The sequence below is a fragment of the Mugil cephalus genome, chromosome 14, assembly GCF_022458985.1.
Source record: "Mugil cephalus isolate CIBA_MC_2020 chromosome 14, CIBA_Mcephalus_1.1, whole genome shotgun sequence".
NCBI lineage: Eukaryota > Metazoa > Chordata > Actinopteri > Mugiliformes > Mugilidae > Mugil > Mugil cephalus.
In genome coordinates, this window is record NC_061783.1 from 1,655,629 (window position 1) to 1,672,526 (window position 16,898).

Consider the following 16,898-nt stretch of genomic DNA (forward strand, 5'->3'; position numbering starts at 1 on the left):
TCTCTGCGTTCACCTATAAACTTCAGACTGTATCCCCATTACACTCAACAAACCCCCCCAGACCCCTACTCCACATCATTCCCAAAGACACTTAAAACAGGAACACACCCCCCATTTCTGCATGCTTCATCCACAGCACAGCCATCTCTTGCCTGATTTATTACGGTCATTAATCACTGTATATCTTTGTCTTTGTCTAAATTGTATATTTTGCCTTTTTTTTTTCTCTCATCAAGTTAACTTTTATTTAATGTTATGTGGCGTTGTTACACCAGGTAAAATTCCTGTGCACATTGTACATTTGGCTAATAAAGAGATTCTGATTACTCTGCTTAACATGTTCATTAGCAACAGTCCAGTGCTTCCCCCTAGTGGTTAAGTAGCTATGTCACAACAGGTTCTACTGAGTACTGCTGTAAAGGATGAATGCTGCTCAAGACTGTTTTTAATTAAATATGAGACCAAATTAAGAACCTGCAATTTTGACCGTTTCTTCATATAAAAATTGTTTTTTCTCTTCCTACCTATACCCCTTTCACATCCAAAGGGATTTTCAGATCTGGGTCGACCCACCTTTGGTGTGTTTTCACATCGCTAACAGTCCTGGTCTGACCTCTCAGTGTGAGAGCTGTGTGCCTGTTTTTTCCTCCCTCTCATATATCATCACGTCGACAACGTCATCACTACACATTTATGTACAGTACATTGCAGGTCTTGTGAAGAAAGACAAAAAAGCCAAAGATTTTCTTTTTTGTAGCAAAACATGTCTTTATAAAACCTTCCTCACCCAAAAAGGGGAAAAAAGGGAGAAATATTACACAATCCACAGCCATTCCAAAATAAATGAATAACACGAACATTATAAACAAATCAGACAAAACAATTTAGGAAATAGTAAAAAAACTGATGACAAAGAAAACAAACCTACGAACATATCTCAAGACAAATCTGGAGGGCGGGTGGGGGAGTTGCAAGGAAACAAACCTACATCAGAATCAGAAATCATCAGAATCAGAAAAATCTCAGTGTGTCCAAACCTCATTGGCCCACAAATGATTGCAGCGGAGCCAGCGGCGAGCGGAGGGGACATCAAGTGAGAAAACTTGCTCTTGTAAAGAGTTAACTGCTACGTAGTGGACAGTTACTTTGGGCTGAAGGATACAGGCTGCAGAGAGGAGACGGCTACCAGCAGAGAGGTAGGCTCTCTCACAGCTCAGAGTCCTGGAGGAGGAGGAGGAGGAGGAGGAGGAGATACAGTGGGGGAAATAAGTATTTGATCCCCTGCTGAATTTGTAAGTTTGCCCACTTCCATAGAAATGATCAGACTCTGGTTTTTATGGTTGTTTACTGGTTATGGGTATAGACAGAATATCAGTCGAAAATGCATAAAAAACACACAATCTAAAAGTTATAAATTGTTATGTATTTTATTAAGGGAAATAAGTATTTGATCCCCAAGCACAACACAAGTCAGTACTTTGTAGAGAAACCTTTGTTGGCAAGCACAGCGATGAGACGTTTCTTGTAGTTGGTCACCAGGTTTGCACACAGCGCAGGAGGGATTTTGGCCCATTCATCTTTACAAACAGTCTCTAAATCCTTCAAGTTTCTTGGCTGCCTCTTGGAAACTCGGAGCTTCAGCTCCCTCCACAGGTTTTCGATCGGGTTAAGGTCTGGAGACTGACTAGGCCACTCCATGACCTTAATATGCTTCTTCTTGAGCCACTCCTTTGTTGTCCTGGCAGTATGTTTTGGGTCATTGTCATGTTGGAAAACCCACTCACGAGGCATCTTCAGTGTTCTTGCTGAGGAAAGAAGGTTTTTGTCCAAGATGTTACAGTACATGGCTGCATTCATTGGCCCCATAATGCGGTGAAGTTGCCCTGTACCCTTTGCTGAAAAACAGCCCCAAAACATGATGTTTCCACCTCCATGCTTAACCGTGGGTATGGTGTTCTTTGGGTCATACTCACGTTTTTTCATCCTCCAAACACGGCGGGTCGAGTTAATGCCAAATAGCTCAACTTTGGTTTCGTCAGACCACAGCACTTTCTCCCAAGCCTTCTCTGAGTCATTTAGATGTTCACTGGCAAACTTAAGGCGGGCCTGTACATGTGCCTTCTTGAGCAGGGGGACCTTGCGGGCACTGCAAGAGTTCAATCCATAACGGCGCAGTGTGTTGCCAACTGTTTTCTTGGTGACGGAGGTCCCAACTGCTTCCAGATCATTAACAAGCTCCTGCCGTGTTGTTTTAGGCTGCTCCCTCACCTTTCTCATCATCATCCTCACTCCATGAGGCGAGATTTTGCGGGGAGCTCCAGACCGAGGACAGTTGATGGTCCTTTTATGGGTCTTCCACTTGCGAATAATGGCACCAATAGTTGTCACCTTCTCACCAAGCCTTTTGCTGATGGTTTTGTAACCTATACCAGCCTTGTGCAGGTCTACAATCTTGTCCCTGACATCTTTTGACAGCTCTTTGGTCTTGCCCATGGTGCTGTAGAAGTTGGAATGTAAGAAACTGATTCTTAGAGCAGGTGTGCTTTATATACATGACGAGTTAAGATCAGGAGTATTGGTAATTAGTTGACTGAGCACAGCTGTGTGCCACATGCGCACCAGCCAATCTGTAGGAGCCTGAATTCTAAGTGAATTGTTGGGGATCAAATACTTATTTCCCTTAATAAAATACATAACAATTTATAACTTTTAGATTGTGTGTTTTTTATGCATTTTCAATTGATATTCTGTCTATACCCATAACCAGTAAACAACCATAAAAACCAGAGTCTGATCATTTCTATGGAAGTGGGCAAACTTACAAATTCAGCAGGGGATCAAATACTTATTTCCCCCACTGTAACACTATCATGTACATGAACATACAGACCACACGGAGCAACCACAGGCTCACAAACATTACCTTTTAAGAGTGATGCTAAGAGAAGATGTGGTGGTTTCTGAAAGCTGGAGAATGACTGTTGCGTTGACAGCGATGAACATCTCAAATGTGAGGGCCAGCTCGACCTCTCCCAGCTGACAGGGGAGGAGGAGTGTCCTGCACCCAGGGGTGGCAAATACTCCAGGGTAGTAACCCCCACTGAGACAGCCTGAGGATCAATTACACTGGTGTAAACACTCAGTGTGTTTACATGCACGTGAAAAAATACAAATTATTATTGCTTTAATCGGACTATAACAGGAGAACTTAAGTGCATGTAAACACGTTACTCCGACTAAAATCTGACTTTCATTATCTGATCGAGACACCCAGACACCCAACTGGAATCGATTTTCTCTGGCATGTATACAGTAACCGCAGTTTTCAATCGGATAATGCGTGTGTGCATGCTCCACAACCACTGCGAAGATGAAGAAGAAGCTAAACGGAGCCACGAGAAGAACTGTCTGAGGGATATCGCGCAACTTATCCGCACCAGAACTAGCACGAACATTGCGTACGAGATTAAAAAATGGTTGTTGTTTAAGTGCCGTTCCGGCGCATGAACGACTATTGTTGAGTATATGACGTAATTGGTCAACCGGAAAGTGAGCCGTATTAACGTGGTGTTAACCCGCTGAAAAGAAACATATCGCCACCTAGTGTGGAGGATGAGGACATGTTCCCATCAGTTATTCGATTTTCTTGCGCTGCATGTAAACTGGGACAAGGACTGTAGTCCTGAGCATAACTCGATTAAGCTCTGCATGTAAGCACACTTACTGAATTCCATCTTTTAGCCTGATAAGCTTTTCCAGACCAAGCATTGGGAGCTACCATTCACAGTGCTAATGTAACTATGATCCAGCGCTACAAATGGAGTAATCAGAGACAAATACTCACATCTGAAGACCTCCCGTGCTCGCAACCAGAGGCTTTGCTGGCCCAGTTTGTGGAAAAGCATCTTAAGCACTTTGTGGTCCACTGGCAGTTTTTTGGACAACATGAAGATGATGGTGTCGGAAGCGACAGGAAGAATCTGTCTGTCCACACACGCTTGCAGGTGAGTGTTAAACAGATGACTGTACCTGGAGATGTCTATCGTGCCTGAAAGGAAAAAAGTAAAGGTTTATAGAGAAATACATTAGAAAGAAAGAATACACCTAAAAAAGTATTAAAACAAAAAGAATCTGACAATTCTTTGTTTATGTAACATTTGACAGAACACACCGCTAGTTGAGACTGAATTTGGAACACGGACAATTCATGTGACTCACAACTGAAATGACTGCTACATGCTCATTTTAGGGCGTTCGTCCCCGATCTCCTGAAATTAGTTGTATGTGCTGATGAAGTTGTAATTATTCAGTCTGCCACTGCCTGACATGCATTTCAGTACACCTCAAAACATACAGCCCCTCACCATTTGGCTCTTTAATCCCTGGGAGATTACAGAGCACCTCCAACGTCTCTCTGTGAGAGGTTTTCTCCGACAGACGGATCAACAAACCGGTCCTACTCTCTAGATCAGCGGGCTCGCACGGCCACGAGAGTGAGCTCAGGAACCATTCGTTCTCTGTACGGACAAATGGACAAAAACACATTTCTAAAGGCTACAGATTTCTAGATTATCTACAAGGACAGCATTAAAGCATCAAAACCTACCTACCAGTTTTACTTGAACGTATTGATAGTCACATGACAGGTTATAGAATAATTGGCACAGTAGATGTCCTGAGAAATTAAATATCTGGGTATAATCCACAAATTGATGTGATCAAAATGGTGGTCGCACCACAACTGAATTATTTTTCCATGTTATCTCTTGTGGATATTACCACAAATATTAAAGCAATATTTAATTTAATGTTAAACCGTTTTATTTTACTTTTTGATGGCAAGAGAACGGGAATTTATGTAAAGAAATCTTGGTCACCCATGAACACAAGTCATATAGCTCTAATGCAAGGCTACACAATCTTGCATTTGAAGTGTCTCGATTACCTAGGCGAAGAAATAGGGTCAAAACTGAGCAGGAACTTACTAGTCCTTTGAAACTTATGGACCTTTTATTACATGACCAATAAATACAGCGACCTCATAAACCCAGTAATGGCTCATTCTAAAGTCGTATAGAGAAATACACACGTTGTGTGCACTTAAGACAATCATATGCCTCAGTGTGGCCATAAAGCAGTGGCATTCAAAAAGCAAGTGATTTGTATTTAGATACGGTTTTTATGCCATTGCACAGAAATAGGATCTGCAAGGCAAAGACACTTTTTGAAACTATTTACAAATCTGACCCTGTATTACTAAGGAAACAGGACTAGTTTTACCCACAGTCTGGGAATGGAAGGTTGTTAAGCTCTTTTGGGAGAAAGTCATAGAGCACATAGGGACGTGGGTAGGTACGACGTTACCTAGATCACCAAGTCTAAATATGACTTGGCTGTCACGAATAAAGGGGTTGTCACTCCACTGTCAACGTGACAGAGTGATTCTTAAGATTCTGGAAAAGCACATGCACTCCAGATCTGAAGTGAAGCCAATGCCAGCAGAGCTCCCCCTGGTGACTGGCTCAATGTTTGTGGGTGGGACTTGGGCTGTCTTGGAGTCCCTAAGGTGACATGGGTGAAAAATAGGTACCCCCTATACGCAACTTGTGCGCAAGCTGCCTCTAGGGGGTACCTGAGATGAAAAACGTATTCGCAGGGGACTAGATTCACCTGGGACGTCCTGTGATTCAGATATCACCCCTACGTCTGTGTTTCATAAAGCACATTCGCACGGCATGATCTCTGCTACTTTCACACTTTAATGCTTGATTTAATGATTTCATCTGTCCAAATGGGTGAATGGGTCAGAGACATTTGCACTGGATTAGATTTATCACAGGACTTCTGTGTTCCCAGAAATATGATAGGTAATGATTTGCACGGAACTCACAGACGACCTCCAACATTCTTACAAATTACCAGAGGTCCATATAAAACTAGTCCTGTGTGAATAAGGCAGTTATCTTCTTCTGTATATGCGCACCTTGTAATCTCTTATGTCATTAATTTTTGCAAATATGTCCGGAGTCAGTGTAAAAAATTAATAAAGGAATGAATAAATAAACAAATGAGTACAGTGTATAATCCAACATTTCCTTGTAAATGGTGGTGGCAGAATAAAGCGTAGTATAATTAAATGAAAATGCCAGTGAGTCTGGAGGAAGAATGGCCAGGTCATAGTCATCATGCTTCCACTCTTGGACCGTAATTGCAAAGATTGTAGTTCCAAACTTGCAAGATGATACGGCCTGTATCCCCGGGAAAATAGCATCAGTTTACCCAGTGCAAGGAAGTAGGGACACTTTGTCCTTATAGTCTATGGCAGTTACCAAGAGTCTTTGCTTCATTACATTTAAGGACAATGCTGTCTGTGATTGCCCGAGTTTGAAAGTTAAACTGAATGATAAAAAAGAGAAAAAGTTTCAAACCACGTGAGCATTGTGTAACTTGCTTATCCAGTAAAATAAAACATTTTACTCACAGCACCAATTCAACTTTTAGTCTGCTGTGTGCTGGCACAACTGTTTGTTTGAATAGTTGTAGAGAAATTTAGATCACTATGCAACTTGGAACGGTACCAGTGCAATGACTAGTTAGGCATGAAAGCAAAGACCATATGATAGCAGATAAACTTTGTCATCAACATATTATAGCTCAAGCATAATAAAGTGATGAGAGCTGAATCATCTCCCCAATGTCTGATCCATCATATTTTTGGTTTTCCTTGGAAAATACTGAAATAAGCTCATATTTATACTTTTTAGAGTTGAAATAAGCTCACTGATTAGACTTTTTATAAGAGCGCCTCTTTAATGAGTGGGCAACATACTAATGCTGAACTGAATTCCATGCTGTGTCCACTGGGTTTGGGACTAAAGACAGAGATTCCAGTGCAGTGTTATTTTTTGTTCTTCAATACTTCTTTTTGGTTGACATTTAACAGTAATGATGGAAACACTGACCCCTAGTTGACGGTGTATTGTGAAAATGATCCAAAACACAAAAGAAAAAAAGCCTTGGTATAAATAGATTGGGATGCATGCAGAAAGCAGCTAAGATCCCAGCGGTTAGCGTCAGAGCAAGTACCTCGCAGCGTATGTAGAGCTCCCTGCACGCTGCCACTCCGGAGGAAAAGCTCCGTAGCCACAGTGACCAGGCAGCAGCGTGACGCTCCGTTTTCATTCCCAAACAGACCCTTCAGTGTCGAATAGTTGATTTTTGAAAGGGACATTATCTCCACCACCTTCCGACCCTGCATTTGTAGACAAACACACGGCCCTCACTAACATTACTGCATGTTTGATTTCATGCAGTGACCAGATGACGCGAAACAGACACCGTCTAATTACCTTGACCCACTGGTGCGTCTTGTGGTATCTCAACATCAGAGAGACACCAATTCTGCCTACAAACCCAATGATCAGGCTGTCCTCACCTTCCTTCTGATACACTAAAAAATGAAAATAATCAAATTAGCAGAATCATCCTAGAATTTTAGGGTCATTTACTCCAGTAACGGGTATAACCTGTCTTAGCAAAGGCAGCAAATGGCAGTGACAGCTTGTCTTTGCTCTCAGACAGGAGAGCAATAGCGATGCGACCACTGAGGCGTTCCACTTGATTCGGGTGCTGGCCCGAGTGGCAGATTGACCTGAGAACATCTCCCATCCGCCTCCAGTCCTCCTGAGTGGTACAAAGCTGACAGACAGAAGACATAAATACACACGTTAACTCAAAATCTCTTCATGTATTATTAGACAGAAGGAAATGTACAGAATATTCAACCTCTATTTCCACAACAGCAAGGGCTAAATCCAGGCACTCTGGCATGGGTGCACCCGTGGATGATCTTTTGGAATAAACACAGTCGCTCGGTTACTAATAAAACAGCACAAATTTCAGCAATCAAGAATCACAAATGTGAGTGACTTACTTGTGGTTGCTAGACAGTGAACCAGGTGAATCTGGACAAACCTTCTGCTGGAACACAGGAGCATTTTTTACACAATCAAGGCAATCCAAACTCAGCTCTAGACCTGCATTAGCCATCTGCCAACATGGACACACAGTTAGCTCTTCCACATAGCCATTAGAACAAAAACAAAACAAAACAGATTGTTTTGAATAAACTCAGTAGAAAGTGAATACCTTAAATGTGAGCTGGATGAGTTCGGGCACAAGACTTGTGAAACCCTTTTCTCTCACAAAGTTATAAAGGGCTAGCAGGAACTCATGACCAGGCTAGAAAGAGGGCGATAAGATCAAGGTACATGTCTATAGTGCTGCTCAGGACCATCTACTGGGCTCACTGAAGAATAAAAATGATGTTGTAATAGACGACAGTCACACTGACCACTATTTTGTGAGCCAAGCTGACACTGAGAACCGAAAAGACGTCACACACCATGCCGGCTTTGAGCAAAGCCCAGAGGAGGGACAGAAGAGCTGGCATGGAGAAATACACTCCTGGTGGGTTTTTCTGGTAGTATCCTGTAAACACAGCTCCTGGACAGATGGGTAGAGGAGCCAAACGGAGGTCAAGAAAAGGGTAAAGAACAAAGTGTTTACGGCAAAAGACGGAAGCCACTGACACTTAATGGATGCAGGGATAAGTATGAGGATAATAATGATACTTACCTGCTTTCTGGAGGCACGCTGGATTTTTTGTGAACCTTGTTACAATTTCAGCACAGAACTAACAAAAGGACAGAGACAAATGTTCACAATGGTAGTAAATAGTGCGGCATTGTGCTATTGCAGCTACAGTGCAGCAGAGGGTGATGTTGCCTCAACAATCATCCACAATCTGAAAGCTTTGGCTTGAATCTATTCTCCACAGTCCCCTGCTTAAGCATTTTAACAGATTTACAAGTCAATACTGTAAATGCGATCAAAAATGTGTTTTCTTAGTGAATGAAAAGAAGGATGAAGGCGCTCCAGCGTCTTCATTTAACATTCTGCTTGCAATCTAAGAAATGATCAGTTTCACTCTGAGCGTACCTTCTCATCCCCCTGCAAAGGCAGATGTTGGAAGCGACACATTTTGAACCCGCAGGACAGTGATTCACTGAAGTAATGTCTGCAGTACTGAGAGTATAGAGAAGGTTTGATGCGTTATACGGATGCTGATGATTTACCTTCTTTCTACATTAATCCTTTTTTGGGACCTACATCTTGTCCTGTACTAATTTCATATCCAAGACAGAAATGATGTCTGGTACACTTAATGTATACAATTACATCATTCTTATTTTCATTAAGAGTTAAGAGTTTAATGGGTCATCAACACCAGCCAAGTTAGAAATATAGTTTGCCTAACCAACATTTATCTCATTAGATTCTTTGAAATGACCAGAAGGTCCAATTAATGTCAGAGTCACTGAACATGCGCATAAATAAAGCACTTATAAATAAAGCTGTTAAGCTTGACGATTGTGAGCGTTCTTTAGAAAATGGAGCACTTACTGGATCAGATTTCTGGCGTCTAAAATCTGTTGTGTTTGCTGAGTTTGTGATCCACGGGCCTGTGAAAGAAGAGCCAAAGGACGGTCGATCAGTTCAGGTTTTAGTCTACTTCAGCAACACTGAACTGAACATTCACACAAATTATACGAATCACAAAATAGAGATGTTCTGATTACAATCGTTCCTTCCTGATGCCAAATATAATGCCTGAAATCAGCTGATTCAAAGTACCGATCTTGATCCAACAGCAGTGGGTTATATTCTTGTTGTAAGTGCCCGTTAACCCCGGATAGTTTCGATGTGATTGGTAAGCTGTGACAGCTGATATCCTGCTCATCTTTTAGTCCGTATGATGTTCCATCACTGTCTTGTCACTTTGGAGATTGCAGGTTTGGAAATGTACTTGTAGCCTGACAAACAGTACCGTAGGCCCTAATGATCCGTTACAACTGCTTTTGCTATTTTTGATTTTTTTTTTTTTTTTTTTTTTAATTCTGTGGAATACACCAAGGTATAGTATTTTCAAATTCCTTTTAAAATTCAAATTGGTTACATTTTGCTAGCTTTACCAAGCGTTACACAGAAAATTCAGAAGAGTGCCAGAAAGCAATTCTTCTGCACTGTGTGAGATCTCCCCACGCTTGCGCGGTCAAACTAATCGACTAAAGAGGGGGTATGAAATGAGTGGGAGTGGACCAAGTAAGAAAGTCTGCTCGAGGCTGGCAACTAGCAGCTACTGTCGAGACTATGCAACCTTGGCTGATCACCATTTTCTTTTCCCCCTTACCATTTCCTTTTGGCCTAAGCAGGGAGATCATGTCATGAGGTGGGTTCGCTGTTTTGGTGGGGGGGCTCCTGTCACATGATAGAAATTATTATTTGTTTTATGGTAAAACTGGAAAATAAGAATGAACACTGAAAAACTACCTACCATTCCAGGCCATCATTTAGATTATTGTTGTTGACATCGAAATTACCCTGTTCAAAAAACACAAAGCAGGTTCAACATTATACATTGTCTGTCTTATAATACTATGATGGAATCTGGGAAGATAAAGCACTCCCATTGACCTCTAACCATAATGTTTCTTCTCATAAGGTTTCTTTAAAATATCAACAGTGTATTATACATACATAATACATATATAAAGTACTAGGTGGATCTTGGGCTTTAATTTTGAGTTCTGCAATAGAGACAAGTCGATGCTTTGTTTCTCTAAACAAGAAGATATGACGTGTCTGGTGCCGCTGAGATGTCTGATGCTGAAAATCTGTTTCTGGGGAGCAAGACGCATGACATATGACAAAGAGCTACTGTACAGCCTTAAAATTACCAAATTTCGAGTTTGCTCGCCCGTGTTTTGAGTTTTGCTAGTGGTGGTGGTGTTCCACTGTGGTCTCCATGGCCTGCTGTTCCTCTCCTCTGTGAAACACACAAAAATAAAATCACACAATGATCTTTGAATAAAATAAGCCACATTTAACCAAAGTCCAGGGCAGATATTAATTAATGCACAAAACAGACAAATAAGGGTTTTGAACGGCGGACGAAGGAACTGAGCAAACAGAAACTCCTCATCCCGTCTGTTTATCCCTTCATTTTTGTACCTGTGTTTTCAGGACTGTTGCAGTGGAAAGTTATATTAACTGCTGTCAATCTGAAACACACACAGCACAGTACTTTTATTTGCAACAAACCCCATAATCCATCAATGTCTACAGAAATAGATGCTATGAAATGTTAAGACCTTACCCTTGTTTAAACCCTAGTGTTGCTCCATCTAAGTTGGATGAGGGTTGGATTTTAGGGGCCTCAATAACTCTGGTAGGACCCAGTTTCAGGAGCCTTTGATCAGGCAGGTCGGTGAACAGCTCTGGATCATCCTGTATCACATTCACCAGTAGGATATCCTGTTCATAAGCTGTGACCTCATCCAAACTACCTGGCTGACAATCACCAGCTACGGCCCTTCCACTGCTTGTTATTTGAGGGCTTGACCGCTCTCCTCCAGAGTACCATGGTCCTTCATTACTAAAGGTTACACTGTCATCTTCATCACTGCTAGGAGAAGAGCAGGTTTCTGTCAGAACACCTGAGGTAAGGGTTGCCTTTAGTTTAGGATCTAAAGGAACTTGCTCAGAATGCCTGTTGGCATCTTCCGCATTATGTTCGCAATCAGTTTCATCATGGCTTTCCTCTTCATTACTTTCATCCACCTCTTCATCAGTGCCTGAGGAGGAAGGCTCCCCTTCAGTGCTGTCATGTAGAGCTTCGAAATACGTAGAGACTTCTTTTAATTTAAATATACTGCTTTCTTCTTCCTCCATTTCTTCACCTGAACAACCTGAACTTTGTAAGGAGAAGTTTCTCCTCCATGGTTGCCTTGGTGGTGAAGCTACAGGAGACAGAACAGGTGGAAGCGTGAACTCTCCTGTCTCCATGCAAAGTTCCTTGGAAATGTTGCATAATAATAAGTTCTCTTTAAGACAAGCAACTACGTTGCTGTGCTTAAAGGGACTTATGTTATAATATGGCTCCAGTTTTGGTGGGCTCCTGTTCGTGAGAAGCTCTTCATCACTCCTGCTGTCATCTTGTGGGAGGAGGAGGGAGGAGTCGCATGACTGAGAGCAGTCAGAGTTATGTACAGGAGCATATGGCGATGGACTGCATGAATCCATCTGGGATCCTTTACAGTTGAGCAATGTGTTTTCCACAGCTTTCAATTCAATACACGGGACTTTCTTAAGCAGAGTTGATGGTGGGAAGGGGGATGGTGTTTCTGAGAGGCTACTCAAACCGCTGTGTATGAACATAGGAGAAGACAAAGTAGTGTCAGTTTCCAAGTCACTCAGGCCAAGTGCTGAGGGTGAAGGTGTAGACATGGAGCTGTGGGTTTCTGCTCCATTAACTAGCAAAGATGAGGCTGAGACTGTATCTATGACAGGCTCCCTGTGTAAGGGAGCCAAACTGGAAAACGAAGCTGTATCTGAGTGGAGGCTCGCTAGTGACTGCATATGGCACGGTGCAATCTCCATGTCTGAGAATGAAGACATATTACTGAGTCTTTTCCCATTTCTCTCTGCTAACATGCTTGTGCCATTCTCTTTTTGGTTCTCTGTAGGTGTTTTTGAGAGTGTGTCCTTGATCTGTTTGCTGCATGAACTTGGCAGGTTTTGACTGACTGTTTCAGAGTCTCTCTTATCCCTTGTTGACGGATTAACAGACCCAGCCAAACAAGGTGTGGCAGCAGTACAAGTCATGTTGCTGTTTGAGAAGGGCCATGACATGCAGGTGCGTGCACATGAAGTTTCTACTTCTTTCATATAGACCCTCACTCTCTGGCAAGTGAATGACTCAGCTGTGTCCTCCTCAATGTCCTGATATTGTGACATTTGTGTTTTTGTGGGATCGTGACCACATGGTTCCTCTGTGATACAGTTTTCTTTTACAGCTGACGCAAAAGTGCTGCTGCTCCCTTCACTAGTCTGCAGCTTTATTTTTTTGTCTCTGTGAGTCTGTGATCCCAGCCCATGGTCCTCTACAGCATTTCTGTCCCCCATGCCTGTCCTGCACTCTCCCTCGTTTGTGTCTTTACCTAGTAAGAGAGAAGCAGAACAAGTTGCAGATTCTTCACTTGTCCAACTCTTGTGAAGACGACATATGGTAATACTGGGCAACATCTGTGAATCTGTACCTTCTTCTTGATGTTTCTGGTGTTCAATGAGACTTTGAGACAGGGAGATTCTCTTCTCACACCCAACAATGGGATGACCCTTACTACTTTTAACCAGACGATTTTTCTCACTTTTGTGTTTATCATATCCTAAACAAATGGGCCATAAATGAAATCCAGCTCTCATGTCCCGTTTGAAGCAACGCACAACCTTGCGCTTGAGAACATTCGGTAACTCATAGCCACAATTGTGACTGCATGCATGACATTTTTGGGACAAGTCACAAAGGGTCACTTTCGGGTACTGGTCTAGCCATATGACAATCTTCTTAGAGGCCTTGGGGACTGCGTTGCCTTTCTTGATCTTTAAATCAACTTTAGATGTCTCTGAATCTGGGCGTGTGAATTTTGGTCGGTGCATACATGTTATCTTGTGCGGAGGGAAAATGTATTGACATTTCACACAAAGATCACAGTGGGGTGCTCCCCCAGCTCTTCTCAAACACTGTTCTGGACAGGACCGTCCAGTGGGGCTTGGATGTCTGTTTCTATCAATCTCTGCAAGTGGAAACAAAAATCTGTCAAATAGTGCAAAAGTGAGCACAACAGCGGCTATTTGGATTGCATAATGTCATTTTCGTAACAGTATGGATATCCACCAAACTTTGCGCCATGAGGGCCAAAAATATTAGGCATGCAGATATGGGTTTGCTGAAGTAACCAGTTAGCACGCAACCTTAATATCCAAAATTCTAAGAATAAAGGATACATTGGATGTTGGTGTCATTTGAAGAAGCAGCTTTGAAGAGGGTCTTCCTGCTAATCCATTAAAGACTCCACACTGCAGAAAACTTACTGCCCCCTCCCATTTTCAGCCTCAAAGGACAGCAATGAGCTCATTACACACTGAAACATTAACATGAACTAGCCACATAAAGGTGAGAGGGGGTATTTTCAAAAAGTGCTCTGGTTCAACAAGAGGGAATGACTCTGTAATGAGAACCAACTGTTTGGTTTGTCAGATGTACATCTGGTCACTTTTCCGCATCCAGTGCTGAACTGCTTCACAAAGCTCTCAGTGGGAACCATCTGGGCCCACTGCATGATGTGGACGAGACAGTCTCCAATGGGAGCACTGATGCATACCCATTACCATCACACTGAGTTTTGGCTTGAGTTTATTTGTTCACATCATGTTTGGGTTTCTGGCATTAGAAATGGATGGTGTACGTTGTTTTGTGTAACTGTTTGACAGACTTTTATCAGTACATTAGTCCTCATTTAAGTTCTGTCAAAACTTACAATAGAAAGTCTCCTTCACATAAGCCTGTGTACGACTGCTGGGCACAGACACTCTCAAGTAAGAATTGTACAAAAAAAACTCACAACCACCTGCTAAACTAGATATAGAGGGAGCAGGTTGTAGGAGGATCCGGGTTACTTGGAGGCTACTAACAGTTACTGTGTGGTTAAACTGACAAGTGTCTAGACAAAAGGTGTCTAACATGTGGCCCACCAGAAGGTCCAATCTGGCCTGCAGCTGTATGAATTTGCAAAGTGGGAAAATTACATATAAGACTGCAATTTTTAAATGAAAATAACTGCTATACCATGGCAACGGAGCTCAAATCGCCCCAATTCCTCTCATTAGATTGGATTTTAAAGGATACTTTATTAAATGTAAAAATTCTCCTAATGTACGTGTTCTTTTTGCACTAAAACAAATTTGGAGTTGTGGTTAATTATAGTCTATTATGCTGTTCTCTTACTGGTCTGGGCCACCTGAGATCAAATTGGGCTGAATGTAGCCCCCAAACTAAAATCAGTTTGACACCCGTGGTCTAGGCCTAAGAAAGTAGTGGCTAGGGCGACATTTCTTGATCTTAAAATCTGGCCCAACTTAATTTGCAAATGAATTATAGCCTTGGACCAGGGGACTGGCTGCAACACATGGCGGAGTGACATGTCAGTTGGCCCGATAGGCACAGATGATTACTGATAGCACCCAGCCAACAGTTAACAGGTCATATCTGTTGTGTGGTGAGTATAGTTTAGTACAACTGTCGCCATTTCATTTCTGGGTGCCTTGACATATGCCCAACTAACCACATAGCTTACATCGGTTAATAAAGTCTGAATTTATCCGTGAGCTTCCAGACATTTCCGACATACTAGCGAGAACTTGGCTAGAAGCTTTAAACTACCGCGCGATCTCAAGTTTAAAAAGCTAATGTGAGGCTAATTCGAGGGAATGTGGTCATGAAATGCATCAAAACTCAATTGTTCCAGCTTACCTGGAGGACGGGCTTGTACTTGTGCTGCAGCAGCGTGCAGGAGACCAGGCCACATGGCCTCCACTAACCTCTGCTCCCTTCTGCCTCCGCCATTCAACAGAGATTTACCATTAGCATGTCTCCCTCTAACCTGACATTCTTTGCCAGACTTCCTTGCTGCAAACGGTGCCTCTCTAGTCTTCTCCATTGAAAGATGGGGGCGGGGGGTACTGCAGGTTTACCTCTGTCTGTTTAAACAACCCGCTGCGTGGAGCTGCGCAAACCTTATCTCTACCACAATCTGAGCTTGCACAATTTGGTGAGACCGCCGAGATGCCCGTGCTCCTAGTGTTTGGATGACGCCGTCGATACTTGCCTCTAGCGTTTCCCTCGTCTTGTCTGACGTCCATAGGGGTCCTTCTGCACGACGACGGCTCTCCTTCACAGAGACTTCTGGCTACGCCTGTCACACTCTCTGAATCCATATGGCGCGTTAAAAAAGTTTGGACGGGTTCATTGCTGCCAGGAACCGATGCAGCGTCCTTCTGTGACACTGGTTCACAAACTAAATTGTTCGTTTGTGTTTTGGAGTCACTTTCAAGGTTATTTAGCGACTTCAGCAGTCGCCTCCGCCGCGGCACCAGGTTTAAGCCGACATCGTTTAACATGGCTCGGTTAAGTTTCACCCTGCTAACAGACGGGAACATGCTAACCATTAAAAGATTAACGCGTCCTAAAACTGCTCAATGTTTCTTTCTTAACTTGGTGTGTTTTAACTTGTTATTTTAACCTAGGACGCCCAGCGTCAACACTGCTTTCTACCTGAGTGCCCTGCCGCCCTCTGAACCAATTTCAAGTTGACAGGGGAACTACTAAGGCGTGGTCGGCAGTACTACGCATGCGCAACGAATCCACCATTGTCATTTCCGCAGTAAGATCTTAATATTTATTACTTAGCAACCAACACACACTGAACAGGAAAGTTCAATATAGCTACACATTATCATTCATGAACTTTTTAGATTGTACCAGGCTGTTAACAAAGCAAATAAACACGACTCAAAGATACAATCGAAAAACGGATAACAGGCGTTGTAATATTAGAATATTAAATAAAAATATGTAAATCATGACTATGTAACGTTTTATGCAACAGTGTGTGCCATGTTTTTAATTCTTGACATAACAGAAATGAAGCCTGTTGAAGAAGTACTATGAGAAGAAACATGTGTATTATGTGTATTCATAATTGTCGATGAACCATTGCTTCTACCTAAAAAATATTTATATACTTTGATGCATGTAAAAATATGTAAGAAATATGTTTCACAGTCTGTGTTGTTTTCAGAAACAAATTGTTTACTTTTTTTCTTCTCTAATGTTGAGGTAGAACTGCTCAATCTCAAGGAGGTGCTTAATCTCAAAATATAATATAAATATATAATATAAAATATAATAAAACTGGAACCAACACACAATATTCTAA

General features: G+C 42.2%; 1 protein-coding gene across 7 annotated transcripts; it reads right to left on the minus strand.

Moving 5' to 3' along the window:
• Window positions 1–742: 742 nt before the first annotated feature.
• topaz1 (testis and ovary specific TOPAZ 1) lies at window positions 743–16,243 on the minus strand. 7 transcript variants are annotated; one of them, XM_047604374.1, is made up of 21 exons: window positions 15,789–16,243; window positions 13,161–13,697; window positions 11,219–13,061; window positions 11,074–11,123; window positions 10,800–10,888; window positions 10,397–10,443; window positions 10,253–10,320; window positions 9,466–9,524; window positions 9,001–9,087; window positions 8,638–8,695; window positions 8,354–8,505; window positions 8,149–8,241; window positions 7,934–8,049; window positions 7,786–7,849; window positions 7,527–7,698; window positions 7,350–7,450; window positions 7,087–7,252; window positions 4,365–4,517; window positions 3,845–4,048; window positions 2,924–3,110; window positions 743–1,221 (listed from the first exon to the last, which is right to left on the minus strand). In XM_047604374.1, exons 1-21 carry the CDS (start codon window positions 16,126–16,128, stop codon window positions 1,023–1,025), a joined length of 4,785 nt encoding a protein of 1,594 aa, XP_047460330.1. In that variant the 5' UTR covers window positions 16,129–16,243; the 3' UTR covers window positions 743–1,022. The 7 variants fall into 7 exon arrangements, with proteins under 7 accessions (XP_047460330.1, XP_047460333.1, XP_047460328.1 ...); XM_047604377.1 differs by lacking the exon at window positions 13,161–13,697; XM_047604372.1 differs by having other exon boundaries at window positions 11,219–13,697.
• Between the last annotated feature and the right edge of the window lie 655 nt (window positions 16,244–16,898).

Coding starts and splice junctions, on each gene's coding strand:
- topaz1 (XM_047604372.1), bottom strand. CDS start 16,128: ATGGTTAGCATGTTCCCGTCTGTTAGCAGGGTGAAACTTAACCGAGCC. Junction 13,698..15,788: donor AGACGAGGGAAACGCTAGAG/GCAAGTATCGAC, acceptor TTCCACTTGCAG/AGATTGATAGAAACAGACAT. Junction 7,253..7,349: donor AGACGCACCAGTGGGTCAAG/GTAATTAGACGG, acceptor CTACAAATGCAG/GGTCGGAAGGTGGTGGAGAT.